The sequence below is a fragment of the Anas platyrhynchos genome, chromosome 1 (assembly GCF_047663525.1).
Source record: "Anas platyrhynchos isolate ZD024472 breed Pekin duck chromosome 1, IASCAAS_PekinDuck_T2T, whole genome shotgun sequence".
NCBI classification, from domain to species: domain Eukaryota; kingdom Metazoa; phylum Chordata; class Aves; order Anseriformes; family Anatidae; genus Anas; species Anas platyrhynchos.
Genome location: NC_092587.1, coordinates 70,554,564 through 70,574,672, shown reverse-complemented (window position 1 = coordinate 70,574,672; position 20,109 = coordinate 70,554,564). Strand labels below are relative to the sequence as shown.

The window sequence follows — 20,109 nt, the reverse complement described above, 5'->3', positions numbered from 1 at the left end:
GGGGAGGCTAGGCAGAGGCACACCAGCTCATATCCACAGTATTGAGGGGATGCTAAAAACAGAAACTGTCTGCTCCTGTTAGGCCATACTTAAGAGCCCAAGTCTACAAGGTGCTACACAGCTTCAGTATCGACAGCTCCAGAAGGAGAAGACAGCATGCAGGCACTAGGAAAAGCACACTTTCCAATACAAATTTGGGAGACAATTATACAAAGCTGATAGGATTGACGCATAATTAACCCAGTTCCATAAGCAGAGTGAGAATGTGCAAACTGTTGTCTTTCACCTTAATTCATGAGTACAGTTTAATTTTAGGTGTACTTATAAATAATCAGGAAGCATTTAAATACCATGCATACTATGCGCTCTCTCCAGATGTTTTGAACAGAAGAAGCCAATAATCAAAAAACAATTTACAAACAATGACTGGTACCACTGTATCGGGGGATAAAGGGGGAAGGGGGAAGATGGACAACTCTTCCTGAGTAGACATTAAAATCTCAAGTCACTTTAACAGCAAGTTGGGTTTCTTGCAATAGTTTGGAAGAGCAGAAACAGATCAGAAAGCATTACCACCTCCACAATTTCAGCATTGCTCTTGTTAATGCATTCTAGAAACAGAAATAATTGAAAAGCAATGAGGTGAAAAAGTCAGTTTTTAGTGAGTTGATCATTAACACTACTGTTCTGCATAAGATGTTTGCAAAGAAGTGTTACTCTAAGACAGCTATGAGATACCAAATTCAATACATATATATAAATATATGATATTTATCATATATAAATATATGATATTTCTAAATAACACAGAAGATCTTGAGCAAGGCCTGAATTATACCTAAAATAGTTAAGAAATATTCAAGGTTTAAGCTTAGTTATTTCAGCCTTTATTATGCAATGATAAATCCTTACATGTACTGTTTCTTTGATGCAACTCATTGACTCAGTTCATGACACTGCTAATCAAGGATATGACTATTCATCTTCCACCTAAATGTATGTGAATCTTACTATATCAGAGAAGTGAAAAACAACACTAACTCATTAAATCTATTTGATTAAGGAAAAAAGAAAACTGGGACAGCATCTCTCAAAAACAACTTTGAAAGATAGCTAGAATGCCTTCTGAACATCACATTAACATTTTTTTCAGTCTGATTTAGTGAACTATGCATTTCCATCTTGCTTTTTTAAGCAACATGATCAGACCAGACCAGAATGATTTTACTGTTGTGGCTGCAGTAATATCACACAATTAAAACGTAGACCTGCTATAAAGCAGCACCTCTAAAAGAGGAACAATTAGACATCTTGTCTAAATTTCTAATTTTATTAGTCTTCCCATTAAAAAAAAAAAAAAAAGACACGATCAACTATATACCCTATTTGGCTGAGCAGTCAAAACTTCAAACTTATTTTAAGGAAATCATTCTGTTAACGCCATTAACTTACTGGCAACAGCATTTTCCCTCTATTCCAAAGAGGCAAGAAGCATTGCAGATACAAAATGGAAAGATGTCTCTTCACTGAAGTAAAATCCTGAGAAATAAACAGAAAGGATACCTGGAACCCTTTATATTTGCTTCAGAAACAGAGTGCCTCCGGCCAACTCTACAATTTCTTACTGCAAATTGTTCTATAATATCCATTACCAATTTTTAATTTAACAGTTCCCAACACCCTCTATTTCTTTTTGAGCTCTAATTATTTTTCCAAGAATTCAAAATATTATTTTCCCTGAGCATGGATAATATTCCTAATAGGACTGTAGTGAAGATAAATATGCAGAAACAGAAGAGCTTAATTTCATAAATAGACCTTTCTATCATACTACAGACACTGTATAAGCCCATTTCTTTCATAATAGGACAACTTTCCTAGCTCCCTGATCAATTGACACCAACAACAGAATTATTTTCTCGATAGTGGAATCTAATTTTAGGAAAAGAGAAAAAAAAAATTGAGTTTTCAATAAAAATGTCGCAAGTCAGGTGAAGTGATAAGAGGACAAAGAAAAGAGTTTACATTTATTACCACTGTGACAATCAACTATGACACCTTGTAGGAAATCTCATGCAATACAAAAAAAATCCTGCATTTATGAAGAGCAGGCTAAGACAAAAAATGAGCTGAAATGAACAGGATGAGAAGAGATTTTCATAGGTAAATGAAGATGCTTGGCTATGGAAATTATTTTTTTTTTATAAATACACAAGGTGGAGCAGCAACGGTCTGAGGGTGTTCTGTTATGTGGGCATAGGCTAAAAGAGAATAAGAGAATATGGGTACAAACAGAGGATCAAAAGTAGGCTAATTACTGCAATTTTGCAGCTTACCATTTGTAAGCTAAGTCTGATGAGTAACTATATTCATACTTCACAAGAACACTATATTCATACTTCACAGGAAGCAAAGTAAGCTAGCTGAAACCACCATGAACCTCCATGGTGGTTTTGGGAGACAATTTTAAAATTTTAAGTTTGGCAGCACATCTTCTAATGGTGTTGAACATGGGCAAAAGCCCCTGTTCTCTCCTCTGCATTCCCAAGGGACTTAGTTCCAGTATCATCCCCTAAGGAACTTCTTATTTTTACCAAGCTCTCTGCTGAACTTGGTGCTTGCCAGACTCCTCTATAAGTAACTAACTCCTCTATGAGTAACTATACTTGATTTTTTTTTGTTTGATTGTTTTTGTAGAGGAAAAAGAAAAGGGTGTTTTCTGCTGTTTTAGCAAGTCCAACTGGTTCATAGAACAGTCCAATGAGTGACTAAGCCAGCACAAACTAGGAAAGACCCTGGGATGCTTTCCACTTTTGATGGCAGCAAGCTGTTAAATTGATTCAACAGTTCTTTTAGCAAAATCACTTAAATTCCTAGTTTCTGCATGTCCAAAAGCTTGTAATTCCAACATATGTATTTACCAGGCTAACAGAAAGTATTAACTTTCCCATAGTCCCTTTTTTTTTCACATTAGACCTTGGCAAAGTTGCATTATGGACAGTATCAGGGAAAAAATAGATTAGGACTACAAGATCCTGGTGCCAAATAAACAGCAACAAAACTGTGTAAAGCAAGCTGAATGATTATTAAGAAGGATCACAAGGACCATCCCAGTTGTTTTTTTTTGGTGCAGCAATGTGACTAAGCTTGGAGGGGAGAGAAGCCAGAATATTGCAGGGTAAGGGAAAATGGTAGACTGATAAATCATTACCCAGCTGAATCAGAAATGCAAAAGCTAGCTCAATATCTATTCACATCACTCCCCAGCTTGCCTTAAAATATTATTTTTAAGTGTGTTGGGCTCTCAGTGAGGTCAGATAATGGCTCTAGTTATTTTAGTTCAAGGAATTTTTGTGTTTTCCCTTAGGTAACCAACATTGACTGCTGGTAGAGGCTTATTACTCTCTAGATGAGAAAATAGTGTCAACTAAAATGCAATTTCTTAACTCCTAGGAAGCATGTATGACACATTAGTGAAATCCAAAGGTTGTAGTTCAATCAGTTCCACACCAGTCCACTGGGAGCCATGACGTTTACGGAGCTATCATTAGCAAAAGAGGACTGCTCATCTGTAACCAAAGGTTGTAGAAGCACCTCAGTTTTCACATTGAAAAGTTAAAATCAAGTTGTTCAAATGTAAGCAACAACCAAGTCTGAGAAAGGTACACTTTTACTATTAATGATAATGTGCAAGAAGGTAGTAGAAGCCAGCATGACTTCTAGAATCAAACATAACTCAAGAGTGGACATCTGAATCTGACGTAGCCACTCCAGGCTCTTAAAAAATAGGTGCTTTTATAATAGGACTCAACCATGTTTTCTATATCATCACATTATTTTTAAGGCAGTAATTTCACTAGTTAGAAAAATACCATGCTTGGTACCCAGATCAGTATAGCCTTGGACACGAGTTCTGGCTCTGTCTACCCAAAATCCTTCCCGCTGTGTCCTCTGTCTGCTGTGAGGTGTTGGGAACCTCTCATCTGTTCCCTTAAGAACAGTCTGCTGTTCACAGCAGATCCATGGGGACTTCTCCAAGAACTCATCAACCAAAGTGTTTTGTAATGGCTGCCTCAATAATCACTTTGCAAATTTCAGTTTTATTCAAATATACTCAGTTTATCAAAGGCAATAAAAACTTGACTTTTTAATGTTCCTGAATCTAAACTGGCATGAATATTTTAAATGCATTTTTTTTAACTTTCATATTAAAACACTTTGAACAGCTGCAAAAAGTGACAATTCTAAGTGACAATTGTGTAGTACCATGCTCAAAAGCCAAATATATATATACACATTTTTTTTTTATTTTTTAAACAAACTTACAGTGTCCGAAAGCCTTGGTTGGACATTTACAGTCCGAGGGTAAGAGGCTACTCAAATTACTGTATCCCAGTCTTCAACAGTCAGGAGACTACCTGTACGTGATCTGTAGCTGTTATTTGTTTACTTTGTATTATAGTTTTCCTAGCTTGAACTGCATCCTGAAATTTGGTTCTTCCCTAAGTTAATTCAGAAGTTCAGAAGAAACCTCCCAAGTGAAAAATATGCAAAATATAAAGTTTTTGTAGTTGTTGTTATTTTAAATAAAATTGTAGATTTTTGAAAGATGTATTAGAGTAACAATTTCTTAATGCAGGCCTAGCAGGTATTAAGAAATAGTGGAAATTCCCTGACAAAGTAAGCTTTAAACTTCTGAAACTTGGATGTTGGAGGGAGATCTTCCCATACCCCCTACAGCACATACTTGGTGTTCTTTGCTGAATGAAGTTCTCATGTGCCACAACCATCCAAACCAGGTGGGCAATGCATTGTAGCCAGAATTAAGAAGCAAAGCAACTTCAAGTATTTGCTTCAGCTTAATGCAAGTTCACAAAAGCAAACGTGTTCAACAGCTTGGAATTCTATAGTTTCTGCCTCTCAATATTCAAACCTCTGTTTCAATGTGGGGTGGATGGGGTAGGATTAATAATCAGGCTTGCAGGACATCAGCATTTCACAATACAAAGATATAGAACATGAAAAAATTTATCAGTCGGAAAATAAATGGTGAATGTTTAGAAAACAAAATTTCCTTATTAGGGTGGTGGTAAAATTGAAGGAGCTGTCATCGGAGGAAAATGTAGCCCTGCAATTTCAGGATTAGAATGTGAATTAGAGCATTCTCTAGATGCCAAGCTATTAGCTCCTGGGTCAAAGACAAAAAGGTCTTCACTGTTCAAGATTTTTGTGCTCAAAAAAGTCTTAGTGGCATCCGCTTTCTGTTGTCTGTCTGACAAAGCTGGGTTCTGAAAGCTTGTGTGTACTTACGCTGAAAAACAGCAGGATATAAGACTTTCCACATTAATCACGAGGATTAAGAGATAGTAATGCTAGGCATGGCTAATAAATTTGGGAATGCAGAAACACTTTAAGTTAGAGCTGCATTCAGAAACCACTTTATAATGGTTGCATCTGTATAGGAGGCAGAGAATTCTTTCTTTAAACTCACCACTAGTAGGTGTAAGCGGATGCCATCTCTGGCTCTGAGAATGAAGAATAGGAAAGAAGATGAATAAAGAAAAATGAAGCATAGGCAGAAAAATTGTGAGAAATCAGCTATATCATTATTATTTCCTCTTAATCCATACAACCACACAGACACACAGCCATTCATAATTGCTTTATCAATATGAGGTTTTGCTGACCATTTTATATCCAACCTATGCCTTAAAACAGGTAGTGTACGTGCTCAGAAGACAAATATTCACTTGAGCAGGAAAACATAAGACCAATTCAACAGAGCAGATCATACATTTTTAACCTCATAGCACGACAGGAAAATGCTTTAAACCTGTAGCAAGTCAATGAGAAATCTTCCCTACTGGTAAGCACAATAGCAGCCATCCATTTCAATAGAAGTTTATCAGCAGTGAAACCTGACCGAGATAAATGACGAAGCTGTTGAGCCACAGCCTGCTTCTGCCTGCTGCAGGCTGCCAGATAAAATGGGAACAAAAGCTCCCTGCTGTACCCCCTACCAGTCTCCATTAACCCCTGCTGATGCTTTATTATCGTCTCGGGGCTCCAGAACAGCATAGCATGAATCAGTGCATAAAAAATAAATAATAAAAGCTCATACGTGGCACAAACAAATGAGAAACACAGCTTGCAAGAAATGTTAATTTTAGTAATGCTGCAATTAAATCATGGTTCTGAAAAATCCTACATACTGGAGAAAAAAATAAAAAAAAAGACTGTTTAAAATCATGTATGAAACTGTACTTAAGCACAATAGATTTGGTATACAAACATGTTTCTCGTGCTTCTCCCCCCCAGTCCTCATCCCAAATACATACAGACACATACAAGCAAAGCAAGGACCAGGCATATACTCAGATATCTGCATGTTCAGTCCCAAGTCTCATATTTTGATCCTGTCACAAACATCCTCATTGTTGCACCTCCTCCACTGTACTTTCCCCAAATGTAAGTTTAAAACATTTATTGAAGGTCAAAGCATCTTCTACTAAACTGCTATAAAAAGAGGATGGGAAGGGCAGGGAAAGTGTTACAAATCTCCTCAGGATTCATGGTTGCCATAGGAGAGAAAGGCAGTGGGAGGAAAAAGGAAGACTTGAAATGTTAGTAATATTTTAGATATTACAGATTTAGATTATGTCATTATAATCTGAGATTTCTGTAGCCTACCATAACGCTGTCAATCTAGTATAAAAGAATACAAAGACCACACAAGATCATGGGGAAAATTCACTAAGATTCACGAATAAAGAGACTTACCACTATATTTGCATTACTTAGCATATTTGAGAAAAAACAACATACTTAAGTAGGACCAAACCATTCTCTCAGATGAACATCTCTTCATCCTACAAAGCCTTTCCATGCTTTTATAATTACAGCAGCTGTAATAAACTTGCACTCCTATCTATCACTATCAGAGGTCATCAATTTTCAGCCCATTTCTATCCTTCTGAAGTGTGGTAAGCAAGCAGCAATATTATGTCAAAGGAAGAATATGAGTTTTTTCTCAGGGTAATACAACAAACTAACAAAATAAAGACTCCAAAGCTTCAACAAATAGAAGAATGGCCTCAACACAGGAACACAGAGAGGCTGGATGGGGTCAACCCAAAGGTACACCCATTCTGCTATCTTGTCTCAGGGAATAAAAAACGTATACCTACAGAACAGCTTAAGAAAATAACCAACACAAAATTCTCAAAAGGAGTCTTTGATTCTCCAACAATTTACAGTTCAGTGAACTGTGGTTCAGAAAGCAGATTTATTTATTAGTAAATTTCAGTGGAATTCCCATCCACAGACATATATATCCTAGTCTTCCCAATACCACGAGTAAGCTTTAAAAATCCACAAGTGTTTCCACAATTTACCACACAGTCTGAAGAACCACCTGCTTTTATTTGTTTTGTACCTAACACCTGTCTGTATCAATTCCAAATGCTTCTGTCGAAAAAGGCTGAGTCCTAGACACCTTCTACATACTTCTTTTGATTTTATAGACCTCTGTCACATCCCTCTAAATTGACACATTCTGCAAGTAAAGTGATTTAAAAAAAAACCAAAAACCTAAAATCCAGAAATGGCAAACAAAAGCTGCAATATTTCTTCTCTTGCTTTAAAGGCTTTTTCAAGATTTTCTGCACAATAAGATGTTAATGCCCTGGTTTTGGCTGAGGTAGTTAGTTATCTTCACTGTAGCTGGTACAGTGCTGAGTTTTAGATTTAGGATGAAAATAGTGGTGATATCACACTGATGTTTTTAGTTCATAGAATCCTAGAATATCCCGTTGGAACAGACCCATGAGGATCATGGATTCTAACTCCTGGCTCCACACAGGAGCACCCAAAAATCTGACCCTATGTCTGAGAGCATTTTCCAAATGCTTCTTGAACTCCAGCAGGCTCGGAAGTGTGACCACTGCCCTGGAGAGCCTGTCCCAGTGCCCACCCTCCCTTCAGCCTCCTCTGCTCGGGGCTGAAAAAGCCAAGGGACCCCTGCTGCTATTCATATGTCTAGCTGTTGTAGAGCAGTGCTTACACAGAGTCAAGGACTTTTCTACTTCTTGCGCTGCCTGCAAGGAGGCTGGGAGTGCACCAAGAGCTGGGAGGGGACAGAGCTACGACAGCTGACTCCAACTGGCTAAATGGATACCCCATACCATACGGCATCACGCTCAGCTCTGAAACGGTCGGGAGTTGGCCAGTGGGGCTGCCACTGCTCAGGGACTGTCTGGGCAAGGTTTGGCTGGTGGTGAGAAACTGTGTTGTGCACCGATTCTTTAAATTTTTTTTCTTCTCTTATTCAACTGTCTTTATCTCAACCCATGAGTTCTTGCACTTCTACCTTTTTCAATTCTCTCCCACCAACGCACTAAGGGGCAGGGAGAGAAGTGAGCAAACATCTGTGTTATGCCTGCTGGATTAAGCCACAGCAGTTAACAAATTGTATAATCACAACGCAAACACTTGTATCCTCACAGGAAAAAATAACTAGTAATTCTGAAACCTGAAGATCATAAATATTCTGCAGATGTCCTGCATAGATACTACATGAAAACCTGGGACAAATTCATTCTGCTGGCTTACATTGGTTTAAAAACAATGAAATGGAAATTGTCACAGTTTTGGAAATTATGCCAGATCATATATCTTCTGACCTGCCACACACATTGTTGGCATAAACATATTGTATTTCTAGCCAGTTTGACGGAACTGAAGCAGTGAGCTCATGCCTCATCTAGATGAAAATTTCTACCACAAACTGATCCAGCACTGAGCAGAAGCATTATCAATGAATATGGAACCATGCTCTGAGTAACCCTGAAACAGGTGAAAAAAATCTGTGTTTTAGCAAGCATGAGTCTGAAAAATGCCTGACTTTCCTTTTGCAAAATACATTCATGTCCAAGGCAGTATCACGGCTGAAGTGCTCAATCTGTTATAAATAAACCTTTAAGCACAGCTTAATCTCTTTTACTCTCTTTTCTCAGTGCTGGTAAAAATTTGGGTGAATTACAGAATTATGGACTATAAATCTTGTTTTCAGGACAAAAAAAGAAATGCTCCCACAGGCTCTCTCAAAGAATGCTTCAAAGCAAATCACCTTGCTGGAGCGGAGTTGTTTCGAATCTAAAGGAGAAAAAGCAGTTATGTGACCTTCTAAGACACGACTATGACTTCCAATTGATGTATTTGAAGTTATAAATAAATAAAACAATGTCTAAGGCTAGAGGAGATACTGTGTCTAACATGGTAAATGCTAAAAGATATTTGTAATGTTAAAGATTCACTAAGGAAGGTTGCAATTTAATGAGGAAGGTAAACCTACCAGGATATAGCAAAACTAGGCATTGGTACTATGTGCCAGACCCTAGCCAACTCTCCTGTTTCCAGACAGAATTATGTCTTTTGATAACAAACTGAACAAATACTAAACCTTATTTTCTCAAAGCCTGACAGAGATAATAAATGTCAAATATGTTCCATAGATGTTATATATAACGAAATAAACACAAGATTTTCAGTATTGAAGAGGAAAAACAACATTTTTGTTTTCAAATAAGTTTCAGAAGAACATAGCAGAAAGAAAGCAAAATCTATCCCCTTGTTGGAACCCTAATAAAACAAAGTATAGGTTTTGGGGAGTACAGGTAATTATATGTAAAATTGAAGTTCTACTTGCAACTAAGCTGAACCACATGAAGAATAATAGATAAATTTGTTTAATCTGCAAACGTTACTCCCAATAAGTTTTCCTGACCTGAGAATCAACTTCTTTAGCAAATCCTTATCATACATTCTTAAAAAGAGGGATCTACTATATGGATATTATTTCTATTTTACAGATAGAAAAATCAAAGAAGACTAGCAAGTAGCTTACCTAAAGCCAGAAAGAAAACTGAATTGTTTCTTAAAGCAGAAATCAATGATTATTCCATTGCCCTTTTGAACTACATCAGAATTTAAACACTTAGAAAATGTTCTGTAACTCCAGGCAGTTAAAAATGCAGGTGCATTTACAAACCTCTATTTTGTCTGTTTTGGCATCTCCCCAGTATATTTTGCTTTCTTCATAATCCAGTGCCAGTCCATTTGGCCAGCCAAGTGAGGTGTTAACCAGCACAATCCTGTCTGAGCCATCTAATGCTGCCCTCTCGATCTTTGGGATTTCTCCCCAGTCAGTCCAGTACATGTACCTGCAATGGAAATAAAATCTTATTAAACCAGAACTTTGAATATTCACATAGCTTCTTCTGGACTACCACTCCCCAAAACCACACAGCACACAGAAAAGTCAGTTTTTGTATCAAATATGTTTCCTTACTTAAATAACGATGCTCAGCACATAGAAAGTAGTATTGACATGTAAACACACCAATCCTTTACATAAAACTACTGTATCAATCTATTGAGCAAGACTACATAACAAATGCTATTAGCTAGAATAAACGAAATCCAAATAGTCCCCAAAAAAGTTTTAAATAAGAGAATAAAACCTAAAGACATAGAAGCTAAATAGTTGTAAGAGAGCATTATAGCATTTGCCTGAAAGCATTAACTTTCAAAGAAGCACAGTATTTTCATTTTGAAGACTAATAAGTTTATCATTATATTCCACTATCTACATGCAGGTACACAGAGATATATATCTTCTTTATATGACTGATATTTAAAAAACGCTTGTGAACAGTCCTCACCCAACCATAGGATCCAGCACAATAGCTCTGGGTTCTTCCAGGTCTTCTGATATCAAGATTTTTCTCATGGTCCCATTAAGCCTTGTAACTTCAATACGGTCTGTGCCAGTGTCAGTCCAATACAGATTTCGAGCAACCCAGTCCACAGCAATGCCATCAGGATGAGCAATCTGTGCTGTGACAACAAACTGGCTACCTGACCCATCGATAAATGAGCGGCGAATGGCCCTAACTTCATCGTCAGTCCAATAGATGTACCCTTCCAGAGGATCAAAATCAATGGCGATGGCATGACGGATGTCCTCCAGTGGCAAAACAATGTCAGTAAAATCTGGGGTGTCTAATGAAATCCGTCTCAAATCTGTCCGGCGGGCTAGAAGCAGCAATTCAGTGGCACCTACATGCATAAGGGAAAAACAAAACCATCTTACAAACACTGGGCAGTAAACCTACAAATGGTGAACCTGATTTTCTACCATTTGGTGCAAGCTAGTCTAGCTACCTTGATTTCACAGGGCCTAGCCAAACTGATGGGCACCAGCAGAGAATTCCATTCAAAAGGCTTCAAAAATGAGGTTATTCTTCTGCAGAAGTAATCAGATGTATTTATAGAGAAAATTCAATGGTGATTTCCTTGTCCAAAATGTATCATGTTGGACCTGTTTTCTATCCACATAATTCCCTCCAAACATACTGAAATAGATACGCAGTGAATATGCTACAAGTTTTTGCAAATAACAGATAGTCTGCAGCCTCTTGGATGAAAATGATTTACTATTTGCTGTTGTTGGTATAGGGGACGACTGTGATAAACAAGCTGTACATTTCAACAACACCCTTAGAGGGGGGAAATGTAACACAGAAGGCCACATGTACATCTCCTTTGAGAAACTCCTATTTGAGGAATCAGGTTTGGGAACTGATTGCTGCCTTGTGACAATAAAAAGCAGGAGGGCTTTCAGCTTTCCCCAGACTTGTTGAGAACAAGCTTACCTGAACATATGAAGATAAATAACAGTGCATCTTGTGCTTTAGCTCAACATGACTCCATATCAAAGCCTTGCTGCCTTTTAGGTCAAAAGTCAGAATCCTAATAAACAGCTAAGATCAGCTTGTGCTGCAGATGATACTTTCACACAGGACAACACAAGCTGATTAGAGGTACACGTGCTGGGCACCTGATCAATGATGAACTTACTGTCTATTCTAACTCATTCTTGTTTCATTTTCTGTTCTATCTCACAGTGTAATGAAGGATAAACAACCACCACACCCCATTCCAATTAAATTGTCTTATCAGTTTGGAGTCTCAGGGAGATAAGAGCAGCTCAGGCCTCAGGGAAGCCTGAGCTAAGGTAAAAAAATGTGTGCATCCTAAATGCAGGGAAAGTATGTTGTGGTATGTTGTGACAGTTCTCCTCAAACAGTGAAGGGAAAGGTTTGGCATGGGCTGATGTAGGTTCAAGGACAGAGGAAAAAAGCAAGGCTGGGTGTGTGTGACGGGGGAGGTTTAAGAAAAATGTAAAAACAATGCAGTGAAAGAGAGCCATCACCTAGCCACGTGCTTTTCATGCTTCTATGTCTTGATTTTACAAAGGTATAAATAAGGGCTAGAAGACTAAAAGAGCAGCTACTAGAAGAAATAGGTAGCTGATTAAAAAATATCTAGTGTCTGGTGCCGATTTTTTTTAATTTTTTTTTTTTTAAAGTGTCAGTAATTGTGGTTGATGCTAGATGAAACCTCACTGCATGCCAAACTTTGGACAGATGCCAAAGCAGCCATGTCTTCATTTACAGCAAGGTTTACACATTAAAAACATCTAAAACACTTTCACAGTGCTGCTAGAAACAGTTCTTTTCAACAACTGAAGATGAGATTGTTACTACAAGTGTTCCTGCTTGGTAGTCCAGAATGGATTAAGATCAGCTTTATGATCCTCTGTCCTGAAATACCTTGTGTTCAGAAACACATGTACACACTACTCAATTGTTCTCCTAATGAATAACTCTTATACAATAACTAATATCAGGAAGAGGGAACCTGTAACTACATGTCTAAGCATCCACCAAAATAATTTAAAGCATGTGACAGAGTAAATGGAAAACAGGCATGTTAATAAGATTTTCATAATTACAGAAGCAACTATTCTTGTCATAGCAGTCTACATGTACATCTGTATTTGTTACTACTAAGTGTATCAAGCAAAGCAGTAATAAGATCCAAGCCTTCAGCTGCATTATGGTCATGAGGTATTAATACATGACCAAGCACAGCTATTCAGGTTCAAGTAAGAAATCTCTAGCAGTTCCTTACCAACTTAATTGTCACTTAACCAACTTCCCTTTTAAACAAAATTGTAATAGTCATAATAATAAACAATTATACCCTTTTGCATTATCTAATAAAATTAAGGTTGAGTAAACACAGTAACCTCAGATTTCCAAACAGTTAGAAAGCTAAACATAGTCTATCATATATAAAGAGTGCAAGGCATAACTTAGAAATAATTTTTGTGCTTTATCTGAAGTTGACAGTCATTTTGGAGAACTACTGCCAATTTCCCAGAAGGACTGGCTTGAGTACAACTATGCCTTTGCAGAAGCTCACCCTTAAAATTGACTAGCTGACCTTCCAATTGTTCTCGAAGAGAAGCCATTTCAACAGCTTCAGTATCCTGCTTTCAGGTCCCAACACTTTTGTTTGGTCCAACAACAGATTGTGTCTAAGCCTTAATTCAGCATCAGGAAATCACTGCCTTTCAGCCAACCCATGTTGCACATGGGGTCCCCGAGCTATGAATTTCATGGTCTGTACCTAACATTCCCCCACCCCAACCAAACAGTAAAGTTTAAAGCTTCCTTTAAAGCTATTACCCACTCATTTGCAAACTGACACCTTAGCTACTTAGTTAGATCACCAGCCATTCCGCACAGTAAAGGCAAACTGAGCAGCAGAGAAACCTCTCATTTCAAGGTAGGCTGCAGAAAAATTGCTTGAAATGTCTCTAGGCTTGCCCTGATGATACTTTAAAAAAAAAGGCAAATGAAAAAACTGGGCACATTTATAGCATGATCACCTTACCACCTGTTAGCACAGTCAAGGAAAATGTCATTTGAGAACTAAAACAAACTGTTCGAACTTGTGGCAAACAGCAGTTGCAAAACGTTTGGGCTGGCTGGGCACTGATCACAACCCAGTCAGAGAACTACTCAAGGCACTCAAAGATGCAAGGACATGGCAGAATCAGTCAGTTTTGTTGACATCTATTCTAAAGCCCAGCTACGATACGAAAGCTAAAACACGACAGCAGGATCTCCAGATATTTTCATTCTGCCTCTTCAAGAAAATCTTGCCTTTCATGATGAGGATGATGGAGAACATCACAAATACAGAATCAAATTTTCAAAAAAGCAGAAAACAAAACAAAACAAAACAGGTTGCATGCAAACCTTTTTGTTATTGTTGTTGATTTATCAGCACTTATTGGAGATTGCAATCAGCCACAAACACATACACCACCTCAAACCTCAACTGGCTCAAATGTACTTCCAAAAGGTGCGCCAAGGCTGCAACCAGCACTCTGATTTCAGCATGCACATGCAGACCTGAGGTACTTTTCCTCTGGACACCTTGTACTGCACATACAAAAAAAAAAAAAAAAAAAAAAGGATGAAGCCTTCCAGACAAACACTCTGGGGACTTGAAGCAGAATTTGCTGCCTACACTGCTCTCTTTTCTGTAACATATACTGGAGATCTGTATATACTGCACCCAACAAAAGCATGCCTGTAGCCAGAAGTGCAAGTTGAACTCCGTGCTGGGTTTGAGGGCACAGACCACCTGGTGTGCCGTGGCGTGTGCTCACAGCATTCAAACCACCATGTGCAAAGTTCCCTGCAAGCACAGTAAGCTACCTTGCATAAGACCATACCACATTTAAAATCAGGCCTTTCTGCTTAACCCCTTGCTGATCTGCCATACAATCAATCCTAAGTGATCTTAGCAACCCATAACTTTATAAAAACAAACAAACAACAACAAAAAATAACCAACCAAAAAAAAAAATATCTGAAATAACCTTGATGAACTATTCCAATTCGGTACCAAGATTCTTTTTAGAAGTGCCTCAAGTCAGGGGGTATTCAGAATAGTTAGCAATTTTTCTAAAACCAAGTCCCTTACTTAAGGCATCTAAATACGAACATAAAAGCTTTACTCCAGACTCATATTTTTGAGAACTTAAGCCTACTTTTATTAAGCACTTTGAAAGCCGGGATTACAAGCTCACAGATGGTGCATTACATTAGTCCTAGAACTAATACTTCCCTCAAAAAGTCGCTATTAAAAATCAAAATAATTTACATCTGTTTGCTAGCTGAAGTCAAGGGAAGTGGAACAGAAGAGGAAACAGAGCAAGTATACAGACACATGCAGTAACATAGCTTTTAAGTCTGATGTCTAACGTCCTGCCAACCTTTACAATTTATTACATCTTTCCAGTGATATAAGGACTTGGTAGTTTGTGAGTTATTGGACTTTAAAACCATCAGTGGTTGCTGAGGCTAGTGATGCTACACAAACACATGTACAGAAACCCATACATAACAACTGCTAAACCTAGGACACACATAATAATTTCTCTGTACTTGATAAATCAAAATTATTAATAAATCCCCAATACAGTTATCACACATTTGACTAATAAAAATTTATTTCCTATATGTCTTGTCCCAGTTGCAAAGTCATTATTGAGAGAGAGCTCCTTATACAATTCAAACAAGTAGATTTTTCAAGTAGATGACAAAAAAAAAAAAAAAAAAAAAAACACTACAAAGGCAAAAGAACACATCTGAAATTAATCCTTTTTTTTTTTCCTCTACTTTAAAAGAAATAAAAGAGCTAGCATATTAAATTAACATCTTGATCTGCGCAATGAAATCAGGATCCCGGCTATGTTCCAAGTTATGACAAACTTGGAAGAGTAACCTAATTTTTTTTTTTATAAAAATGACTATTGAACAGGTCATTTAAATGTAGTACCATCAACCCCAGAAGAACAGTGGTGCCCATAATACTGAAAAAGAGAAATCCCAAGTATGTCCTTGTCGTGGTTTAACCTGGCCGGCAGCTAAAACCACACAGCTGTTTGCTCACCCTCCCCCCTCCCTGAAACCAGGTCAGCCCTACAAGACGGGAGGTGGACAGGGAGGTGCCGGTCTGCGTTCCCTGGTCACCGCTGACAGGATGCAAGGGAATGGCACAAAGCTGTACCAGGGGAGGGTCAGACTTGGCATTAGGAAACATTTCTTGACTGTGAGGGTGGTCAAACCCCAGAACAAACTTTCTAGTGAGGTAGTTGATGCCCTATGCCTGTCAGTGCTCAAGAGACATTTGGACAATGCCCTCAGTAATTTGCTTTAACTTTTAGTTAGCTTTGAAGTGGTCGGGCAGTTGGACTTGGTCATCTTTCTAGGTCCTTTCCAACTGAACTGCTTTATTCTATAAAAATGTGGGTACATAGGTAAAAGCACCCTGTGTGCTCAAACTGGACTCTATTCTGTGGACATTGCTTACAGAGGAAGAGTTGGCCATGAAAACTGGTTATTCTGTCTTTCCTTGAGGGATTTAAAAAATCAAATAAACAAACAAAAAACTTTCACGTAGAAAATGGGGCAGCTAAGTGTAAGCTGCAAGCCCACATCTCAGTTCAATGACTGTTTTGGTTCATAAGGAGCTAAGACATGAACAATCAAGTCAGTATTATCAGTTATTAGGAAAATAGCCGATTTTATTCCAAACTATCACCCTTTTGTGAAACACGATAGAAAAGTGTTTATAAATGGAAGGTAAGGAATTATTGTTCAGATCCCTCACAAAAAAAAAAAAAAATGGTAAGGTGTAATGAAAAAAAAAACCTAAAAAAAAAAAAAAAAAAAAAACAAGAAACCAACACTGTGGGGAAAGAGGAGGGAGGAAAAGATTTCCTATAAACCAAGATTATTCAAAAATGTTGGGTTGTCATGGAAACTGCTCAGGGAGGGTCAGCCAGCCTCACCTTTGGCTGCAAGGATCATCTGTCAATGCCAAACCACTGCAAACACCACAAACACACACTCAATATTCACCCATCAAAATCTTGCAGATCCCAGACAGTGCTCTCCATCAACACAGCATTAAATAAAGTTCTCTCCTCAAAGAGGCTCCTTTCAGCATTAAACAATTCATTTTTGGAACTAGCCTGATTTTAGCTTACAGCTTGAAGACAAAACTGTCTTATTTGAGAACCTGCCTGTGCCTCATTTTTCACCTTTGTGTACCTGTAAGCCATTCCCCTTTCTCCCTCGAAGTCCTAACATTCTAATTCTAAACTGAGATGCAGTCACTCAGTGCTTCGGTCTGTTTCAGCACAACAGATATATACTGAAGCGAGCTGAGGTGAAAGTTTTCAGTTCTCATGGTTCAGCCCCACTTTCACAGCATTTGTAGTAAACAGGCAAATACAAAGGAAAAAACCAACCTAAGAAACCATAACCACCTCTCCCTCCACCACCCAATCACCCCTCCACAGAGACACAAAAAAGGGAAAATAAATTTCCTTCACTAATATTACTACACAGCCTAAGAAAGGAAGTTGACACAAACACAGATTTATATCTTGAAATCCTCTCTGTGGCTATGCTGGCTCTGTTTGCCATTCTCTCCTCTCTTCCCCAAATCAGTAATTGTAGACTTCACAAGTATGAGAAGAAATTACAGTGAAACATTGACTTGAAGAGCTCTGGCAAGTTGTAGGTCACTCACAAAAGCCCTAAGTCTACCACTTCGCCTCTCTTCAGTGAAAGGAGTGAAAAAAGTCAACAATATTTAATCATTTGGGGTCATGCATAGCTTTAAATGCTGAAACACAGTAAGCAGCTGGCTTCCAGGGCTGCCTCTGGCCCTTTTACTCCTCCTAGAAATTAGCTCTGTGCAGGATCGGCAAAGTTGAGTGAAACCAATAGATTTGATGCATAGCTGGAGCAGCTTCCTTCACCTGCATGTGAGCTATTTTTTCTCACTCCAGTATGTAGTGGTACACGACACTCACTGAGCTAAGCGTGGACTCAATTTTCTCTCGCTTCCCCACCCATTTTCCTTCTTAAAAACAGACAGGCAGAGTTATTTGGAAAAACACAATAGCAGAATGGTTGTGAAAAACGCAACACTGTATTGACATGTATATGATAAATGTTAACGTATAATGCTTTTAGCTTTCTGACAGACAACATGCCGTAGTACCTCAATGAACTGGTTAAGAAAATTTCTGATAAAATGGGAGCTGTGTTTTATGAGCCAGCTATACTTTATGGCTGAATGGGAACACACAATTTGGCTTCTCATGTGTTCAGGGAGTGGAAGAAAAGAGCAAGAGCTCTGTGTTCTGAGACATAAGGAACAGCTAAGAAAGGAAGCCAGTGATTTTGAATATCTCTGCACGAGAAGTTCAAGTAAGTTTTTTTTTTTTTTTTTTTTTTTTAAATACCTTTCCTCTGCTTGCCTTTGGGAATTGTCTTTGACACACTACAAAGGTTTTAGTAGAGGGTAGTTAACCTGGGTGGCAGGTTACCTCTGCGAGGACATGAGGCTGGACCTGGGCAGGGAAGCGGTCACCTCTGTGCTACACTGACCTGCTCCTTGGAACACAGCACACACAAAGCAGAAAGGCAGCGCCTCTTCCCAAGGTCCCCAGCACACTTCCTATCAGCATTAAGTCAAAAGGAAGCCATTTCTCTCTCTTTCTCCAGGATTTGTTCCAACAGTTGTCCTTAGTCCTTCAGCCTCTGCTTGGCAGGTGACCAAACCTCCCCAACTCCCCATCCTCCATGGGGACTTTTTATACAGCTCTGCTTTTGGAAATATGTACTGGGCAACAACTGCTTTAGCTATCTGCTTCCACAAAACAGTTCATTCATGCAAATCAAGGATTTGTGTCACATTCTGGACTAGATACAACCAATCCAGAGTGCTATTATTAAAGCATGTTCCTTGTACTGGCAGAAATAGGAAAAAAATGTCTTGTGCATGTAATGTTAAGTTCTTGCAACAATCTTGCAAGGCTAATTTGGGAGATGCTTTGAGTTTTTCACTTAAAAGCAACAATTTATTTTAATAAGGTCCACACAGATATAAGTAATCACACAGAAATAATCAACAGAGAGCATGAAATAGCATGAAATTAAAGAAAACAGTAGCTGACAAGCTTAAAAATTTTAAAAACAGAAAACAAAATTTTAACAAATTATTTCTGTATACTTTTTATTTAGACCACTGTCAGTAAATTCTGCTGTATCTTTCTATCTACATTTACCTTTGCTATAGAGACAATCTGCATAAAGATGTTTATTTATGAGAGCTAATTAAATCTCACAGTGTTTATTTTGATACTGTTAATGTACTACAGCAGCCACAGCACATGCCACAAGACCTCTACTTATAACATGTAATGATTTGAAATCACATATATTAGACCACGATGAAAAGCTAAAAGCAGCTTTAGGTAAGCATCAGCAGCCCGCAGTCTTGATCATGTCTTGGGTTTTAAGGCTGAAATACTTCTAACACCTCTAAAAACATGCCATTTTGCTCAGTTCCTATAAACAGATGTAGGTGACTAACTTCATGTGCATGAAATGAAAGAGATGCCACATGCACACGTGTGTAAATGGAAATCAGATCTTCAGAAGAAATGTTTTACTTGTACAGCCCTATTAACAAAATACTAATGCATGAAAAAATAACGTTAGAAATCTTTTAGAGACAACAGAGGAGGTTGATATAATTTTCTCAAAGAAAAGGTAGCAGAGTCATGTCGTCGTGTTCCCCCCTATCCCCCCTATCTCCCCCCCCCCCCCCGGAAAAAAAAAAAAAAAAAAAAATATATATATATATATACAATCCAGGGAATTAGTGACATAGACAGAATTATAACCTAAATTTTGTGACTGGAGGTAACCTGCTCTTCAGCTATGAGCTCATTTTGAAAAGCAGGGGGCATTTTTTCAGTCACTTATCTGTACCACAACAGCATATATCTTTTCACAGTGTCCCACCCTTAGTGTGCATTATGCAGTGAAACCAGAAGAACACCTTTCTCTGCAACAAATTACTTTGTGCTAAACCTAAAAGGATTTTTAAAAACAAAGCCTACCATCTTTGCAGGTCTTTCCATTCTCAAGAAGTTTCACACCAGTGGGACATGCACACTGATAAGAGGGCTTGGTAGGAGACATCAAACACAAGTGGGAGCAGCCACCATTATTAATTCCACATGGGTTTGTAGCTGTTAAACATAAATCACACAGATTAATGTTTCTGATAACGAATGACCTCATCTCATGTGTCAAGACA

General features: G+C 38.2%; 1 protein-coding gene across 2 annotated transcripts in view; it reads right to left on the bottom strand.

Moving 5' to 3' along the window:
* Nucleotides 1–20,109, bottom strand: part of LRP6 (LDL receptor related protein 6) — a 127,558-nt gene that overhangs the window by 42,163 nt on the left and 65,286 nt on the right. For both annotated transcript variants that reach the window (XM_027454486.3, XM_038172428.2), the window contains 3 exons: nt 19,910–20,041; nt 10,722–11,118; nt 10,049–10,220 (listed from right to left, as the gene is read on the bottom strand). In XM_027454486.3, the coding sequence (XP_027310287.1) occupies nt 10,049–10,220; nt 10,722–11,118; nt 19,910–20,041 (701 nt within the window). The remainder of the gene's footprint in view (nt 1–10,048; nt 10,221–10,721; nt 11,119–19,909; nt 20,042–20,109) is intronic.